Source organism: Stenella coeruleoalba (assembly GCF_951394435.1).
Source record: "Stenella coeruleoalba genome assembly, chromosome: 1".
In the NCBI taxonomy this organism is placed as follows: domain Eukaryota; kingdom Metazoa; phylum Chordata; class Mammalia; order Artiodactyla; family Delphinidae; genus Stenella; species Stenella coeruleoalba.
The window spans coordinates 144,922,780-144,941,948 of record NC_137169.1 but is presented as its reverse complement, the minus strand read 5'-3'; the positions used below and the strand labels follow the sequence as shown (position 1 = coordinate 144,941,948).

At 50.9% G+C, this 19,169-nt stretch overlaps 1 protein-coding gene across 1 annotated transcript in view; it reads left to right on the top strand.

The window, feature by feature from the left end:
• The window catches only part of CAPN8 (calpain 8), a gene marked incomplete at both ends in the record, with an annotated part of 61,559 nt that overhangs the window by 22,740 nt on the left and 19,650 nt on the right, over nt 1-19,169 (top strand). The window contains 7 exon segments of the mRNA XM_079901228.1: nt 1,283-1,368; nt 4,079-4,153; nt 5,092-5,210; nt 5,213-5,251; nt 8,202-8,377; nt 14,666-14,883; nt 16,133-16,169. Coding sequence (XP_079757354.1) covers nt 1,283-1,368; nt 4,079-4,153; nt 5,092-5,210; nt 5,213-5,251; nt 8,202-8,377; nt 14,666-14,883; nt 16,133-16,169 — 750 coding nt within the window.

Below are 19,169 nucleotides of genomic sequence, written 5' to 3'. Positions count from 1 at the left end.
AGAGAAAAAGGCAGTAAAACCTGCCCCAACTTTCAAGGTGGGGTGTGATGGTGGGAAGGAAAGCAAGTATTCCTTACGTTCCAACCCAAGGAGAAAGCATAGGCTGAACTTTTCATTATTTCTATTGACCATAGTCTGCTTACCTCCAAAAAGGATGTGCATTGGTTTACAATGAAAAGCATGGACACAATAAAACCATACAACAAAGGTAAAATACACCAGACACTCTAAGCTAAAGACAGCGCTCCAGTTGAGAAATTAATTTTGTTTTGGGTTTCCTGATGGCCAAGGCAAAAAAGGAAACATAGTGGTTGTCTCAGTTTTTGTTATTTATTAAAAAGGCATGAATGTTCATTACGTGTGTTTGTGTTTCACAAATACGCTCTTTAATGAAGTCAATTCCCAAATATGAATTGAGCACGTATATGTAAACACTGGGTGAGAGCATGACAGAGGATACAAAGGAAGGTCAGACACTGAAGACAGAATGGTCCATCGTGTTTGCACGTGTATGCAAAGGCACACGTGGGGGCTCCTGGTGAGTGTTCCGTAGACAATAGGAGAAGGTGGATGTATGGATTACCCACTATGGGCTTTGAGAGAGACTGCCTGGGTGCCTGTCCTCCATCTACTACTTACTAACTAGGTAATCTTGGATAACTCAACCCCTCTGGCTGGGTCTCAGAGGTTTTTTTGTTTGCTTGTTTGTTTTTTAAAACTTTTATTGGAGTATAGTTGATTTACAATGTTGTGTTAGTTTCAGGTGTACAGCAAAGTGAATCAGTTATACATACACATAGATCTACTCTCTCTGGGTCTCAGAGTTTTGAGAGAGATGAAAATGAAGATAAAACAGCACCCAGTTTATAGGATTGTGGTGAGGTTTAAATGAGGTAATAATGCATCCGAGCTGCCCAGCTCCATGCCTAGCTCATACTACCTGCTCGAAAAATGCTAACTGCTCTGTTCTTAGTATTTGTTGGAGGGCATTGATTGTCAATAGGTCTCATATATTAAGAACTGAGTCAGTCAACTATCCAATTTTAATCCAAGTTACAGCAGATAGACACTTGTTTTTATGCTGGACTTACTATTTATTCAACCAGATTGTGGAAAATAGAGTAGTCAGCTAAGGCTTGAAAACATGTGTTAAAAGCCAATATAAGTGGTTGTTTAGGGGCATTTGAGGAATTGAATGCGGGTCCGCTCAGGCGAGGACATGAACGCAGGGCAGCAGGGGTATGCGCGGCGATTCAGTTGCCTTTGTCTGTGGCCCTTGCAGGTGGATTTCCGGGGCCATCCAGAGAAGCTGATGAGACTCCGGAACCCATGGGGCGAAGTGGAATGGATGGGGGCCTGGAGCGATGAGTAGGTTCTTTCCTCCCTCCGGCCGTGCTCACCTCCCTCTGTGGGCAGGCATCACGCAAAACACGCAGTGATCGTGAGACCCACAGTGGAGTACGCTCGGCAGTGCTTTCCGTCCACAAAGCACACAGCCTGTTCGGAAAAGAGTGTTAGGTGGTTCCAGGTGGGGAAAAGCCAAACAAAAACCACTCAGCTGTAGTCTTCGATTCCTTGCTCTGCTTTGGCATTTGCAGGCTTGGCAGCTCAGTGGAATTTTGCTGAGCGCCGGAGGGTTGGCTTGTTTTCTACCTACCACCGCGGTCATCCAAAGGTGAGACCCTTCACTCTCCATCGGATTCTTTCCACTCCACAAAGCCTGGTCACTTGGACAAAGGCCAAACCCCTCAGCATCAAGAAGAAACGTGCCTAGAAATAGGAACTGGATCCCAGGAGCCACTGGCCGCCAGAGGCAGTGAGGATGAGTGGGAGTGACGCCCGCTCCCCCAGAGCTCATTACGGGCGGGCGTAATGATCTCTCCCAACAAAGCCATTAATGAACGGAGGGGCCCAGACCTCTCACAGTGGAGAGTGGCAGCCAGTCAGAGGTGGTGCCTGGACACAGAGGCCTCCTGTGGTGTCCTGGGACAGCTGTGCCCTGGAATCGATGCCACCATGGTACCGGAGGATGGAGAGAGCATGGCCCAGTTTCCATCCTAGTTAGCACCGCTGGCACGGGGGAGGCAGGTTGGTGCTGGGGAAGGATGGAGAATTGGCCAGTGTCACTGATGAAGAGCCACCAGAAGTGGGAATGGTCATAATAACAACTCGCCCCCCCAGCACATCCTTAAGCCTCGTAGGTACCTCATACGTGCTGTCCACACTGCATGATGCCACCAGGGCTTTGGAAGGGAACTTTATTACATTTATGAACTAATCACACATCATTAGTTCTCGTAGCTGGTACTTCCCTTGAGGTTTGTGTCGTGAAGAAACACATCCCCAGGGCCACGGATCACCTCTTATATTAAAGATTTTTCATTCTCCTGCCTATGATGGAGCAAAACCCAAAACCTTAGTTCTGCCAACTGCCCCAAAAGGATGTCATGGCTGAATGAAACTGAAACCCCAGTTTCGGCCATTTTAAGCAGCAGCTGCTTCCCAAGCTGCTTACGGGGCTTATATGACTTTATCTCCTTTCCCCAAAGATGCTCGATCCCTAACAGGCTGGGACAGGTCCAAGGGTGTGAGGTGGTGACAGGCAAGCCCCGCAGGCTACATGTGGAGACGCAGCCAGGGGTATTTATCCATGGCTGCTGGGGGAGGAGGGTGCTGCATCTCTGAGGTAACATTCCCTAGTCTCAGCCCAATGTCTTTAAATTAGAACTTTTTTTTTTAAGTTTCAGAAAATTAACTGGGAGAGTTAGGTCAGATCTCATATTCTCCAGCTAGTCCCCTAATCTTTGTTTATAACAAGCACATTCTGAGGTTTGGCTCTTTTTTAAAAAAATGCATTTATTTATTTTATTTATTTATTTTCAGCTGTGTTGGGTCTTCGGTGCTGCGCGCGGGCTTTCTCTAGTTGTGGCGAGCGGGGACTACTCTTCATTGCATGTGCGGGCTTCTCATTGCTGTGGCTTCTCTCGTTGTGGAGCATGGGCTCTAGGTGCGTGGGCTTCAGTAGTTGTGGCACGTGGGCTCAGTAGTTGTGGCTTGCAGACTCTAGAGCACAGGCTCAGTAGTTGTGGCGCACGGGCTTAGTTGCTCTGCAGCATGTGGGATCTTCCTGGACCAGGGATCGAACCCGTGTCCCCTGCACTGGCAGGTGGATTCTCAACCACTGCACCACCAGGGAAGCCCAGGGAAGCCCCTGAGGTTTGGTCTGATCCAATAACTATTTCCGTGAACTAAATAGGCCCTGGGTGCTCCCATCTCTGATGCCTAGGGGTCCTGAGAGCCCCCCTGGAGGAAGAGGCTGGGCTTGGGTATGCCCCAGCTTTTATGCAGTGACGGGGAGGCCTTCACGTTTTGCTGAAAGCAATCAGGGAGGGGATTTTGTAAAGATGGATCTGGATACTGCTCAGTTATTTAACGTTGCATACATATTTCAGGAAAACCTAACTCCTTAAAGGTCAGGTAGCTGGAAATGGCATTTCAGCAAATTATGTGGGTATTGCTATGGAAAGGCCGCCAGCAGGAGGCCTCACAGGGTGACATTATTTCATGGAAATTGTCACAAAACTGGGCCTGATGGTCATTTTGCAGGCTCAGGAAGGGGACCATGTTCATGTGCCCAGAGATGCTCAGACCCTCTCACAGTATCTTCACTTCAGACTGATAGATAAGCCAGAAGGACGTCTCACCAATTGAGAAGCAGTGGAGTGGCCTGTGGCGGCCATTCTCGCAGCTCCTGCCTTGGATTTGCCCAGGCCTGTGATCAGGGCCTGGGGGGCTGAATCAGACATGAATGTAAAACTTGCCTGGAGAGTGAACTTAGAGCAAAGCCATGGCGCAGTGTTCCCGCTGCATGCCTGGGGTCACCCTGTTAGGGCCCGTGGAGCCCCGTCCCTTCCCCAGGCTACACCCCCCTCCCACCCCTGGCTATCATTTCGGTATTCCCCATTTCTCAGGGGGAAGTTGGGCTGCAGTAAATAGCTTGCACTGCAGCAAACCCTTCAGGAATGATCACCTCTGCTTCCTTTTAAAAAAACTTTTAATGTTATTCTTTCTTTCCCAGTGCACTGGAGTGGAATTACACAGATCCCAGGCAGAAAGAAAAGCTGGACAAGAAAGCTGAGGATGGAGAGTTCTGGTGAGAGTCACCTGCGGGAGTGCTGTCCCCTTAGTTGTGGGTCCATTCCTGGTTCACAGGTGGGCAGCTGTCTCTAGGTGTTCCAGGAATTCCACATGGTTCCCAGCCAGGAGGGCTTGTTTCTCCTCCCGCTTTTACCCCAGAGTAGTTCTACCTCCGTACCAGTACGTCTGAAGCATTGAAACCAAGATATCTGGGCTTCAACACGGATTAGCTATCAGCTTGTCTTCCTCCGTTTCCATATCTTTCCAGTGAAATAGGAGCACTGTTCCTATCTCTTTAAGTCCAAGATTTAGCATAGCAGCAAAATAAGATAACTTGGGCTTCCCTGGTGGCGCAGTGGTTGAGAGTCCGCCTGCCGATGCAGGGGACACGGGTTCGTGCCCCGGTCCGGGAAGATCCCACATGCCACCGAGTGGCTGGGTCCGTGAGCCATGGCCGCTGAGCCTGCATGTCTGGAGCCTGTGCTCTGCAACGGGAGAGGCCGCGACTGTGAGAGGCCCGTGTACCGCAAAAAAAAAAAAAAAGATAACTTCCTTCACTCATGGGCTAAGGAAGATAATAGGGACACCGCTAAGAATATGACGTGGTTTAGGGGCCATCTCTAGGCTCCGACTTGAACACCAGTTAGATGTAAACAGGAGGGAACTTGGAGATGGTGGTTTGGTTCAATTTACCTGCCAGGGTCTCTCCAGTTGATGGTTTCGTCTCTTTGCGGGGTTGGTTAGATATGAGAGGGGGTTCTCTAAGAAAAATGGAGATGCTAACAGTAGTGAGGAATGTGGTCAATGACCCCTGCATATTTGTACAGTGGGCTGCAGAAAAGACTCGAGCTAGCCCACGGCCTTTGGTCCGTCCTGTGACCAGGGGGCACGCGTTCCATCACTTTTCCAGCCCAGCTCTCTCGACTGAGAGTCCAACGGTCCCTCTGCCCCCAGGATGTCTTTTTCGGATTTCTTGAGGCAGTTCTCTCGGCTAGAGATCTGCAACCTGACCCTGGACTCCCTGAGCAGCGAGGAGGTGCACAAGGGGAACCTGATTCTATTCAATGGGTACTGGATACGGGTTCCACTGCCGGCGGCTGCCAGCACTCCGCAGGTGAGGCGGGAGCTGCCGTGCCCACCTTCTTCTGGCTTGTCCTCCCAGGGCTGGGCATCCTTATATGTTAATCTTGGGACAGTGCCTTTGCACTCTTTTCTCTGGCTCCTGGCACCCCTTAGTGGCCCAGCTTCTTTCTGGGGCTTGGAGGCCAGGGCAGCAGTGGTGGATGGCGGCTCTGCAGCCATTCACCCGGGGCCTGATCTCAGGTAACGTCATTCTTCAGCGTCTGTGTGTTCAGACTATCTCTGCTTCACCCACCTGCCCCCTGCCCCCCAAGGTCGTTCTTCTTCGTACGAACCATGCTCTTGTCACCCTGCACCAAGGCCTCTTGTTTTTCTCTGAGGCTTCCTCCATCCCCATGTGGCCCGGCTGGCTGGCAACCAGCCCACTGCGCCCTGGGACAGAGGCTAACGGTGCGCTAGAGGGACGCGGGTTCGGCATCACTGTATCAGCAGACAGCATCCGTCCGAGCGGCCATTCCGCTTTGTTTGCACCCGAGTCAGACAGCCTGGGTCAGGGGTGGTCACACACAGGGTGTGCGAATGGCCACTGTCCACTCCCCTGGTCGTCATCAGAACTCCCTCCCTGGTGGGGATAGCCTGGCGCAAACCGCTGCCTCTGCACTAACCCGGGCCCTCATCTTATTAAAGGTGGGAAGCCTTCCCTGTTCGCGGGAGACCGCTAGTATCTACACATAGAGGCTCCTCCTAGGTTGAATCAGCTGAGGCAGCACCAGAGGAAGAAACTCCGAAAAACAGCCCCACATCTCTAAGGAGAAATGAAAGAAAGCAAAACCCACCCTCTCCACTGCCCACCTCCCCAGGCCCGGTCCTGGTCTGACGTTGACATTGTTAACCGACTTCGACTTGTAAGCACTGGGCCTTGTTCTCACGACAGAGCTCATTGCAGGCCTGTGCTCAGGGCGTGGAAGCAGCGTTAGAATAAAATCCCATGTGGGTGCAGTCCTGGGTCCTGACCGGGTCTCTTGTTCATTATCCCCATCCAACCCGAGCTCCCATTTCTGACGGCAGAGACGGAAGGAGGGTGGTCCTTTCCTGTCACTGTCGCTCAGATGCCCGGTGCAACAGCTCTGGGACCCTGGGAGGGTCGTCTCCCTGGTCTGAGCTTCCATCTCCCAATCGTCAAAGTGGAGGGATAATACCCACCTTCGGAAGCGCTTTGTAAATGGTGTAGTGTTATACAAATGGGATGTGTTATCTTTATGACCCATTTTCTTCTTCCAGCTCTGTTAAGGAGTAAACAAAAAATGTAGGGATTGCAGTGATGTTGCATTTGGGAGAAATTAAAATATGCTCACCATTAGCAAGCTCTTAGAAAATGTGTAGGAAATTTGCATGGATCATTTTGGGAGCTCGGAATTGTAGGGGTGCCTAAGGTATCTGTCTGCACGAAATCGCTACCCCATCTGTGCCGCCAGCTAGCTGTCGGGACAGATGGACTGTTCCTGCCCTTTGGTAATGATGTAAGTTTAGAAGATTACAGAATTGTCTCTGGCTCCTCTGGAATCGACAGATATTTGTTTTAAAATCTACACGCTTGTAGGGGCTTCCCTGGTGGCGCAGTGGTTGAGAGTCCGCCTGCCGATGCAGGGGACACGGCTTCGTGCCCTGGTCCGGGAAGATCCCACATGCCGCGGAGCGGCTGGGTCCGTGAGCCATGGCCGCTGAGCCTGCGCGTCCGGAGCCTGTGCTCCGCAATGGGAGAGGCCACAACAGTGAGAGGCCCGCGTACCGCAAAAAAAAAAAAAAAAAAAAAATCTACACACTTGTGCCTTAGATAAAAGAAAAAAATCTGGAAGTGGAAGTTCTGGGAAGGTGGAATTCAATAAGTAATTTTATTGTTAAGAAAATATAATAACCAGTGGCTCTTGGTCACCTGTGAATGCCCTGTTATTGTATCAGGTTGGACCCTTACCTAGAAGATCTAAGCACTCTCTCCATCCCCCACCCCTTTCTTCCCCCAGGGCACATAGTTATTGAAATTACTGACGCCCTGGCATGGAGATGGCTGCCAAGCCTATCTTCCTCAATCATACTCTGCCACTTGAGTCAGTCATAGAATTGCTGTGTGTCCCTGGATGACCCATTTGCCCTCTCTGTGCCTTGGCTTGTACAGTCACTATTTGGAGAGATTTTGTTTTTTTAAGGTCATATTTGAAATGAAGCAGTGTTTTAAAATATCCATAGGTGGTACGGCAGGCGTGCTTCTTAATCGCCAATTATTATTCCTTGGGCATTATTAAATGACGTACTCTTGAGGGAGCGTCCCTCATCACTGGCTGCCACGCTGAGCCATCTAGTGGGGCCCCTGGATCAATGGACAGAGGATCGGCAATCATGGCTGTTTTGGGCTGTGATCTGAAGCGGGGGCCCGTCAGACAGGCTTACCAGGGGGCAAGAGTGGTTGGTCATCTTCTTATAGTCTGTCAGGAGAGGCCTCCTTGGTAGCTAGATTTTGCTAGAATTGTCCTCATCTGTTTCAGGGACCTGCTTTTCCCCCCAGAGACCTCCTTCCTCCAGGAGATGGGTTCATCTTCACAGGTCAGTTCTTCACAGGCTGAGAACAAGGAGATGTTAATCATTTCCCCAGAAGGCTTGGAGTTTCCTTCCCAGGGGGACCAGTGTAGCCCTGGGACCACGGGACCTTGAATATCCCGTCAAGTATATCTGGGCCCTGGTTGATCAAATGGACAAGTGTAAAGTTTCCACGTGCTGTGGGGTGTGTGTGCTGGTATGTGGGTGGGGTAGGGAGATAGGAGGAAATACTGACCACCTTGTAAAGCAAACTTGCTAAGCCCTGCTTACCCGGCACAGTTTGGCCAGAGTTATGTTTCCTTGAGATGATCAAAATTCCTCCCTTTCGTTCTATTTTTCCCGATCTCCTCACCCACCCTGGGGGGAACCACCATCTCCTGGGTGACTTCTAGCCACTTACTGGACCAATCCCCAGTTCAAAATCTGTTTGGACGAGGTGGGCGACCACCAGGAGGAGAGCATTGGTGAACCCGGCTGCACGGTGCTGCTGGGGCCGCTGCAGAAGAATCGCAGGCGACAGAAGAGGATGGGACAGGGCATGCTCAGCATAGCCGATGCTGTCTACAAGGTACTCTGGAGCTGGGGTCAGCCGTCACGGCACGCCTGATGTCTTTGGTCAGAATATTTTGCCCAGCAATTGAAGCGAATCTTTCTTATTGTTTGGATGTCCCTAATCAAGCATTTTCCTTGCTCCCCAAAATGCCTCCCCCAGTGGCCTTACTGAGGCCTGAATTCCACAATTAGAGATTCATTCCTCTGGCTTAAATCTCTACTGTTAACACTGAGACGTGTAATTCATTAAGCTTTGTCTGTCATTGAGGGTTCAGTGTAACTATACTTACTAGACTCTCTCCAGGTATAGGCTTCTCAGGGGACAGGAGCCAAGAAGGTGACACAAGGAGTATGAGGACATCACAGAGTGGGGGAAGGGAGCCAAAGACAAATCCTCTTTCTCCCTGGGCAACCTTGAAACACTTGTTGGGACACACAAGGCGTGGGCTGGGGTGAAAGGAGCCCCAGGTCATTTTCAGTTCTAGTGTCTCTGGATTGAAGGTCACAGCTGGCTCTGGGCTCAGGCTGCAGTGCGTGTCTCAATACCCCAGTTTGCCCTGTAACCACCCCTCTATAGATTTCGCAGCCTAACAAGTAGGTTAAAGCAAGACCTCTGGGTCTTGACAAGTCTAGCCAGGATCAAATTGGAATCCACTTATTTTACGTAGGCAAAGACTTTTTATAACGAATTCCGGAGGGATTCAAGGTGGTTGTTTTTATAGAATTTTGTTAAAAGTAAATTTCTTGGGAAAAATACACTTCTAATCAGAAACACCAAGAGCTGGCTGGAAGCCCAACATCTCAGTATACATAAGTGCATGGGAAAGAAGTACTGTAATAAGAAACCAGTAAGGAAAAGTGCAATTGTCAAGCTCATGTGACCTCCAGCCCCTTTCTTTCACTTATTTTGGAACTTAGAGCTTTAGAGGTGTGTGTGTGTGTGTGTGTGTGTGTGTGTGTGTGTGTGTGTGTGTGTGTGTGTGTATGTGTGTGTATTTTGTGTTGGAGGAATGGGAGTTGGAAAATAATTGCTGCTTGATGGCTGGAGAAAAGTATTTCAAATAAATAAGCTCCAATTCTACTCCAGCGTACCCCTTCCATCCCCACCTAGAATGTAAGTAGGACCAAAACAGATTTTTTGCTTATAGGGATAAAAAACCAAGCAAGCACTTACCCTATGCATATCAATTCAACACTTCTTTAGTGCGTATCTGCCACGTGCCAGGTGCCGTGCTGAAAGCTGAGATCCAGAGGAAGAGCAGAAGGTTATCGACCTCAGGGTGCTCACAATCTAGAGGGGGAAACCACACACACATTCCACTAACTACAGGGCAGGGCAGATCTGCTATGACGGGGACCAGCACGGTGAGCTGAGGTCTCCTCAGAGAGGGATAGCTTCGTGGAGGAGAAGAATTTGATCAGGGTGTCAAAAAATGAGCTGGAGGGCTTCCCTGGTGGTGCAGTGGTTGAGAGTCCGCCTGCCGATGCAGGGGATGCGGGTTCGTGCCCTGGTCCGGGAGGATCCCACATGCCGCGGAGCGGCTGGGCCCGTGAGCCATGGCCGCTGAGCCTGCGTGTCCAGAGCCTGTGCTCCGCAATGGGAGAGGCCACAACAGTGAGAGGCCAGTGTATTGGAAAAAAAAAAAAAGAGCTGGATTTCAAAGGTGGACGAGGGAGAACATTCCAGCCATAGGGGACATCATGTGCTTCTTGACAGCTGGAGAGGAAGTGACAGTTTGGGAGAGCAGGCAGGAGGCGGGCGTGGCCAAAGAGTGGGCTGAATGGGGACTGTGGCCACCAGCTCTTCATCCACCAGCTCTACCTTCTATAACCGGATCAACAAAGCGTTCTTTCAAAGGTACGTGAGCTAACACACGGAAATAGCTTTGTGGGCATGGCATTTGCTCTCGTAAATAATATATACGGCATGTCAATTTTTCAGACATTAGTTTACAGCTGCTTATAAAATAACCCCATGTATGTGATTCGTGGACCTTCCTCTTACAGCCAGAGGCATATAAATTAGAGCATGACATCTGTGAACACAGCCACTTTAACGTCAGGGTGAGAAGGTGTACAGCCCTGTAGGGAGTGTCTGTGCCTGGGCTTGTAGAAAGTACCTGGTGTTGGAGAGAGGCCATGTAGGGATTGCAGGGGGTACCATTCTCTGACCCCTGGAACTGCTTCTTCTGGCTTTAACTGTCTGCAAACTGGAGTCTGGTTTGAGGTGGGAAAACTGATAGTGACTGAGGAACAGCCAGAAACCCCCAAAGGCTAAAAAGCCCTGCTCGTCTGGCCCCCACTCTCTCCCTTGTAATCTTTCCTGCTGTGACAACAGGCTCCTGCCACACGGGCCTGTCATTTGCATTCAGGATATCTTGCATTTCAAAGGTGACTGTCCCTTGCCATCCATCAGTGGGCAAGGCTGGCCTGCGCTCCTGTCTGGATGCTGTGGCTGGGGACTTGTGCCACCTGAGGCCTGGCTGGCTGGCTCAGTTCCTGCCTGGGGCCTCTTGGCAGTGGAATCAGAGCATATCGCCTGCGGCGGTGGGTGGGGTGAATGCAAAGACAGCCGAGGTGGTTGAGAGTCCCTGCCCAGGGGGTGAAGGCTGTTGGGAGGCAGATCCCCCGAGGACCTCTGCTCTCCCAGACAGCCGGGACCTCTGCATGCGGGATTTTAGCTTTAGATGCAAACTTAGAGGAGTGACTGCAGACTTTTCTACCTCTGCTGCCGATTATAAACAGGGGCTTCGGAGTGAGGATGCCAGCTGACCCAAATTTTCCCTAATTTTTTTCCCTCAGAGTTGGCAGCTGCCCACGGACCTAAGCCACAAACAATGCCCTTGCTACTCTTCTGGTCAAGAGAGCCTGCTTGGGAGGGGCAAAGGTGGGAAAAGGACAAGGGGGGATTGAACCCTCTTCAGAGCCTTCTCTAGCATGGGAGGACTTCCACTCTGCATCTGAGATCTCCTGTGGGCATCACCATTTCCATTTGCAAATAATTGGACTTAACTCTACCTAGACTAGTGAAAAAGGAATTTACCAGCTCATGTCACCAAACCCAGGGAAGGACAGGGATGCTTAGGACAGGGGACGTGCCTGCTCTCAGGACCCTTTCCCTTCACATCTCCCCTCTGGTGTCAATGCCATCTTCCTGGTCTGGCTTTCTGCACAGTCTCTCTAATATCACCCACATAAAACAAGGGGGTCCCTTCCCTTAGTTCCAATTTGAAAATCCTAGAGGAGTCTGTGATGGACTCAGCTTGGGTCACGTGCCTATTCCTGGACCAATCCCTGTAGCCAGTGGTGATTAAATTATGTCTCGAGTTGAGTGAGACCCCTTTCTGGCCAAGCCCTTGATCTGGAGGCCAGGTCTCTAGGTCTGTAAGATGTTAGTTCTCCTTTAACCCCCAAGGTTAGTCCTCCTCAAACATTTGGGGTCCTGGTAGATGAAACAATATGAAAATAAAGGAGAACTTTTTTCTCCTTTCGGATTTCTAGGGTTCAGTAGTCCACAGATGGCCTTGAAAATTCACCAATGACTTTCCAGTTTCAGAAATGCTAATGTCTCTCACTTTAGCACAGAATTCCTCCCAGTGGCCCAGGACTGCACAGTCTGTGGGCCAGATGTGGGGAGGGACACAAAGGCACAAAGGGAGGCCCACGGCACCCTCAGGTGACATGCTCTTGTCTCCTGCCCTGTAGGTCCCCAAAGAGATATGTGAACACTGACGGAGATGTCCTCCTTGGTAAGGAACAGCTGGGCTGCCTTCGTGATGGGCACCCAGTGGCATGTGCTTCCTCTGATGGAAGCCGGTTCTCCCACAAACCGACTCCCACAGGATCCGGTGAGCTGCTAACCCTGAGAGAGCTGGTAAAGACACTTGGGTCCCACCCGCCAGGAAGGGGACAGTGGTGACCTGTACCCCTTGTGTGCCTGGTGGTCTGATACAAACAAGATGACTGTAGCTCACTTAGGCTCCTGTTTATCTAGCCGACAGAAATAAAGGCCCAGAGAAGGAAGCACCACCTTGATCTTTTTGGCTCCCAGCTTTTCCTGCATCTCCTCAGTGATTTACAGCTGGGTTAGAGAGGCATGTCATCAGGGTCGTACTTACATCTGGGGTTTCCTGCTGCGGTCCCAGGCCTCACCCAGCTATCCCGGTGGCCTCGTGGGCAGGGGCTGGTGGGGTGCTGTGAGACGGCCTCATCCACGCAGCTGGCACACAGTCAGGCCCCAGCTCGGCCCAGCCCAGCGAGCCTCTCCTCGGCTGCACGCTAGGGACACCTGGGAGCTCTTAGACCTCTCTGTGCCCAGACCAATTATGGCAGAATCTCTGGGGTGAGTCCAACGTGTGGCCAAGGTTAGGAACCACTTGTTCTGTCTGGGGCTACCGCAGCCGGAGTCTATTACTCGAATGATGTAGGGGTACGTTTGCCCTGCTGTGCTAATCCCTGCTCCCCCGGGGTTCTCAGCCTTGGCCACCTGGTAGCATGTGCCAATGAGGCCCACGTTCACAGGTTCCAGCCTATGCCTTCTTCCAAGGCTGCCGATCGCTGGTCTACCCTGCCTGATGGCTCCCAGATGCATATTATTGGTTATGGAGGCAACAGACAAGAGCGAATGGATGATTTAGGGCATGCCCCTCTTCACTACTCAAAAGTCATTAAATTCAAACGTGCACTAAGTCTGACGGGTGGTGGCTCCCATCAGAAGCGGCCCGTCTAGGAGAGCGAGGTCCTCTGCACACACAGTGCGGCCTCCAGGAGCATCTCCCGGTGCTCTCCGTGCGTCGCTGTGGAGCCTGTGCTCTGCAGGTGCCAGTGGCTCTTTGGTCAGCGGTTCCAAGGCCTGGGGGGCTTGTGAAAGCACAGGCTGCTGGGCCCCAGCCCCAGAGTCTCTGATTCCACAGGTCTGGCTTGGGGCCCGAGGACCTGCACTTTCAACAAGCCCCCCAGGGGTGCTCACGCTGACCCTGGGCCCACACACTCGTGGCTGGGCCAGGCCACGGGGAGGCGCGAGGGCCAGGGCCCTGGTGGCACATGCCTGTGTGGAGTCCCCAGTAGGACAGAGGGGCCCCAGCTCCTGCCTCCGTACTCTCCACCTCTCACTCTGGCCTCCCAGGTGAGGCGTCTGCAATCTGTCCCGCCCCTGGATTCCTGCTAGAACTCAGTTTGCCCCGTTCCCTTCCCACCTCCCACCCCACACTTCTCCTTCTCCCCTGCTGGTTTCCTGTTTCCTCCCCTCGCAGTCATCAGGGAGGGCAAGAATGACATTTAGCCCCTTAACACTTGCACTCGGCCAAGGTCTTGCTGGCCATGCCCCAGCATTCTGCCCAGAGTAGAAAACTTCTGGTGGGTGGGGGGGGGGATCCCAAGGCTGTGGCTGCTCTGGTGCCCAGGTCAGCAGGGGCAGGCTGGGGGGTCCCGCTGTGATCCAAAGAGGGTCGGGTGACCACAAATAGGCACTGTCTACCCTGGGGTGGGCAGTCCAGCTCTGGGTCACACAGAAGTCGCAGCCCTTGCAGCTCACCAGCACCTGCGCTGTCACAGGCATCTTGATGAAGCCTGGTCCTGAAGATACAGTGCCATGGGGAGGCTTAATCACAGCAGCAATAACACCGGCAACAGCGTTTTCAAAGCACTCTGTAGCCACTAATTAGCCCGTGGCCTATGACCACAACCTCCCTCTCCCTCCAGCAAACAGATGGGTCTTGGGGAGCATCTTCTGCCTCCCAGGAGGGCCAGGCCTCCCTCGGGGTGGCCAGCCCCTCTGTCTGCCTCCCTGCCCCGCCCCTCTCCCCCAAATCTGATCACCCTGGTACCTCGTAGAGCAATTTTCCGAGCCAGGCCAAGGTGAGCAGGCCCTCCTGGCTGCTGTTGCTTGGGAACCAGTATTTAAGCCACAGGCCTGTATTGGGGAGCTCAGCGCCACACCCCCAGGTACAGCTGCAGAGTGAGAGTCTGTTGGATTCAATGAGGGATGATTCATGAGGACAGATATCCAGAGAGAAGCTGAGCACACACACGGAGCACACCTGCTGTCCAATCCTTCATTTAAGCAGGAAGAGGGAAAGGGGTCTGGCCAAGGTCAGTGCCTCAACCTGGGCCGGGCACCCAGAGGTGCTCTGAACACATTTGATGATGGACACACGGTGAGCTCACGACAGAATCCAAGGCTTCCTGATTCTCAGCCCAGGGTTAAAAATCAACCGTCCCTAAATTAGTGAGATAAAACCCAACTCTGGGGCCTTCGTCTTCCAGGATTTCACAAGACATTGACCCTGACTGTTGCTTTGCACAGCTGGAGAGCCACAGGGATGAGCACCTGGGCCGGGTCTTCTTCCTGGGCCGCCAGCCTTCCACCCACTCCAGCACCTACGTCAACCTGCGCCAGGTCTCAGCTCGTGTGCAGCTGCCCCCCGGGGAGTACGTGGTGGTGCCGTCCACCTTCGGACCCTTCAAGGACGGCGACTTCTGCCTGAGGGTGTTCTCGGAGAAGAAGACCAAGGCCCTGGGCGTGTCCTTTCCCTCCGGGGTGGCGGGGGTGACAGAGGGACCTGGCTCCGCGCAGGTGCAGGCCCTGTCGCTGTGTGGGACCTACCCCCGGCTCCCAGAAGAAATTTGTAGAACACCATAGATCTCAAGCGTCCTTCACTAGGTGTCCTGCTACTGCCCCTACACGTTGGTCTGTAGGACATGGGGGAGTTTTCCTTAAAAAAGGTCAAGGCTAGAGAGAAAGGGCACCAGTAACAGCCTGGTTAGAGCGTTTTCCTTGCAGTGGGGATGGGCACCTCATAGAGGAGGATCTAGATGAGAGCACCGCCTCTTCCCTTACACACACCACACACACACACACCACAGACGTATACCATACACATCCACAACACATACATACACACACACGACACACAACACATACTACACAACATACGACACATACACACACCACAGACATACACACCACATACACAGATCACACACACAACACACACACCAGACATACACATAGCACAGACATACACACCACACACATCACACACACCACATACATATACACACCACACACACCACAGACACACACAACACACACACCACAGACATTCACACACCACACACCACACATACTACACATACACACCACACACACACGCCGTACATACACACAGACCACATATTACCACACACACACCACAAACAGACCACACACACCTGATATACCTTACACATACCATACACACACATCACACACACCACACATACATAACACATATATAGCACACACATAGACACCACACACATTCCACATACCACACACACACACACACACCCCACACTGCACCACGTAAACCATGTGCGTGTGTGCATGGACACGTGGGCTGTGGGCTTGGTGGCTCATTCCTCAGACATCATTTCAACAGGGATTCACATAGCTGGGTTCCTAGTGCAAGATGAGAATAGTAACTGGGGCAAGGTGGGGAGAGAATTCCCCAGAAGAGTGATCCACCAGGGGGAACATTCTAGATTCCATGGGGTGCCCACTGAACTTGGCAGTTCTTGTCTCTGGTGAAAAACTCAGGGTGGGGGGGGTGGTTGGGGAGGTGAAGGGAGGGGTCCTGGTTCAGTTTATGCAGTTTGGTGCTAGTAGGAACTGAAGGTCTTGCGTAGGAATCCAATCCCTCAGCAGAGCTAAAAACTTCCTAAAAGAACCTAGCCATTAGCTGTATGTTTGACTTACCCATATTTGTTTTTTTCTCTCTTTGTGTTTTAGGGAAATTGGGGATGTAGTAGCTGGAAGCCCACATGAGGTATGCCGCATTTTAGTATGCCAAGCTCTAACACTGATGCATAGCAGTCATTTGGGATTTCTTATTGATTCATAACTGCTCTTTATATACTGAGGACGATAACTTTATTCATCAGGGCCACAACATTTTCTAGGTCCTGGCTCTTCCTGATGAAGATGAGATAGACGCAGCACCCAGAACCCAGACTTTGTAACACATTCCTACCCCATAGGGGGAGTCTGAGTGTCCCCCACATTCAGGCAGGTGGATCCTCAGAGCACTTGCTGTGAGCTTGAGCACTTCTGGGTGGGATGGAGAAGGCGATGGGAGAAAGAGATCTAGTCCCTGCTCTTAGACAGACCTCCATCCAGTCTTTTAGACAAATGACAGAAGCATAAGGAAAAAGATGAAGGGCAGCTCATGCCAGCAATGGATCTAAGCCTGTGTGAATGTAGTCTGAGGGTGCTGGAGTGAACACCTCCTTTGGGAGGCTCCGTGGGGGAGGTCATTTCAGAGCAGACTTTGGAGGAAGAAATGCACAGAGTTTGTGGGTTCACCTGCCTCACTCCCTCTACCCCTCCCTCCCTGCCCTGTTTCTCAGATGCGGTGCACAGAGGCAGCACGTTGAGTGTGCCTGTTTTGTGAGGGGTAGTGGTATTATTTGGCATATATCAAATCTTTAAGCTCTTATTTCTGCAGATGCATGAGGAGGTGCCAAAGATGGACCCATCTTGCCCTGGGGGCGGGGCAGTTATGCCGTGAGTCTATTAGATAGAAAACGTGTGCCCCATTGTCTGTTCCTTCTCATTCCCATTAGTCTCTGAACTGGACTTGGTGTCCAGTAGTTAAGCTAATGGTCAGTAGCGGCCCCTGCCTTGAGTCAGCTGCAGTTCCTGGCACCAGAGGCCCTTTCTGTGCTTCTGCCTCTGGGTGGTCCCAGCTGGTTAGAGCTCTCCCTCCTGCCCCCTTCCCCTTCCGCACTGCAGGTAGATGCCAGCTCAGCCTCTTCACTGCCCCCCAGGCCTTGTCTCTCACAGTAGCTGCTCCTCCTAGTGGTCCCAAGTGTGTTAGAAAGGCCAGTGTGCCAGTGTGGAGGGGGTGGATCTGAGTCCACAATTCAGGTGGGAAGAACTATCCTTCCCCCACTCCCCCTTTTTTTTCCCTGCTAAATCAACTTAAAACTGACTCTACCATCATCAACAATTCTACAAATAATAAATGCTGGAGAGGGCGTGGAGAAAAGAGAACCCTCCTACACTGTTGGTGGGAATGTAAATTGGTACAGCTACTATGGAGAACAGTATGGAGGTTCCTTAAAAAAACTAGAAATAGAGCTATCACATGACCCAGCAATCCCACTCCCGGCCACATATCCAGAGAAAACCTTAATTTGAAAAGACATGTGCAACCACAATGTTCATAGCAGCACTATTTACAATAGCCCAGACATGGAAGCAACTCAAGTCTCCATCAACAGATGAATAGATAAAGAAGATGTGGTCTATATGATGATGAAATATTACTCAACCATAAAAAAGAATGAAATAATGCCATTTGCAGAAACATGGATGGACCTAGAGAATATCATACTAAGTGAAGTAAGTCAGACAAAGACAAATATAATATGACATCACTTATATGTAGAATCTAAAAAAATGATACAAATGAACTTATTTACAAAATAGAAACAGACTCAGACATAGAAAACAAATATATGGTTACCAAAGGAGAAAAGAGGGGGAAGGATAAATTAGGAGTTTGGGATTAACAGATACACACTACAATATATAAAATAGGTAAACAGCAAAGACCTAGTATAACTATACTCAATATCTTGTAATAAACCATAATGGAAAGAATATGAGAAAGAAAATATATACATATATTCTTTCTCATACTCTGAATATATATATTTGAATCACTTTTCTGTACACCAGAAACTAACACAATATTGTAAATCAACTACACTTTAATAAAAAAAACTTACTGGGCTTCCCTGGTGGCACAGTGGTTGAGAGTCCGCCTGCCGATGCAGGGGACACGGGTTCGTGCCCCGGTCCGGGAAGATCCCACATGTCGCAGAGCGGCTGGGCCCGTGAGCCATGGCTGCTGAGCCTGTGCGTCCGGAGCCTGTGCTCCACAACGGGAGAGGCCACAACAATGAGAGGCCCGCGTACCGCAAAAACAACAACAACAACAACAAAACCCCAAAACTTACTAAAGCCCCATTTCAGGAGTTCAATATCAGTCATTGTCGGGGTGCACCGTCTCCACCTCCCATGGTCTTGGGGTTTTCTGAAACACCAGGAAGTCTGTACCAGTCACGGGTCCTCACTGTTCTTGCTTGAGATGCCCACTGTCTCAGCTCAGCTCCTTCATGTCTGGCAGCTCTTGGGCTTCTGTACTAGGTCTGCGGCTTAGAATCTTTGGTAAACTAGGAGTCGCCAGGCCTAGGGGACAACCGTCCCTTGAGGTCCCCAGAGCATATGTATGGAGCCATACAAGGGTTCCCATATTTCAGGGCCCTGGGAACTGCCAACATCTTCTTGGTCTCAGGGAAACTTGGTCTTTTCTCTTTAAGGTACCCCTCCCCCTGACACACACACACACACACACACACACACACACACATGCCACAGGGATAATATATTCAGGGACTTAAGACTTTACAGGAGACAGGAAGAGCCATTGCCCTTGCCTTCAAGAACTTCTGTTTTCCTCCCTCCAGAAATCTCCAAGACTTGGACAGCTGGACATTTAAAGGGCCTGCTTGGAATGGGGGAGGGAAAAAAGAAAGCAATTGAGAAGGGTTGCGAAGATGCTGTCAACATGTAATATGACAACAGTAAAATAATACCTGTTTTTGCCAGGTTGCCTTACCATTTCCAAAGCGTTTTCATGTATATTTTCTCAGAGCAACAGATAATTCCACTACATTAAGGTCCTTGAAAGCAAGGACCATGTCTTGTTCACCACTACATCTCAGACACAGATACAGAACAGTTCCCAACATGCGCCGGG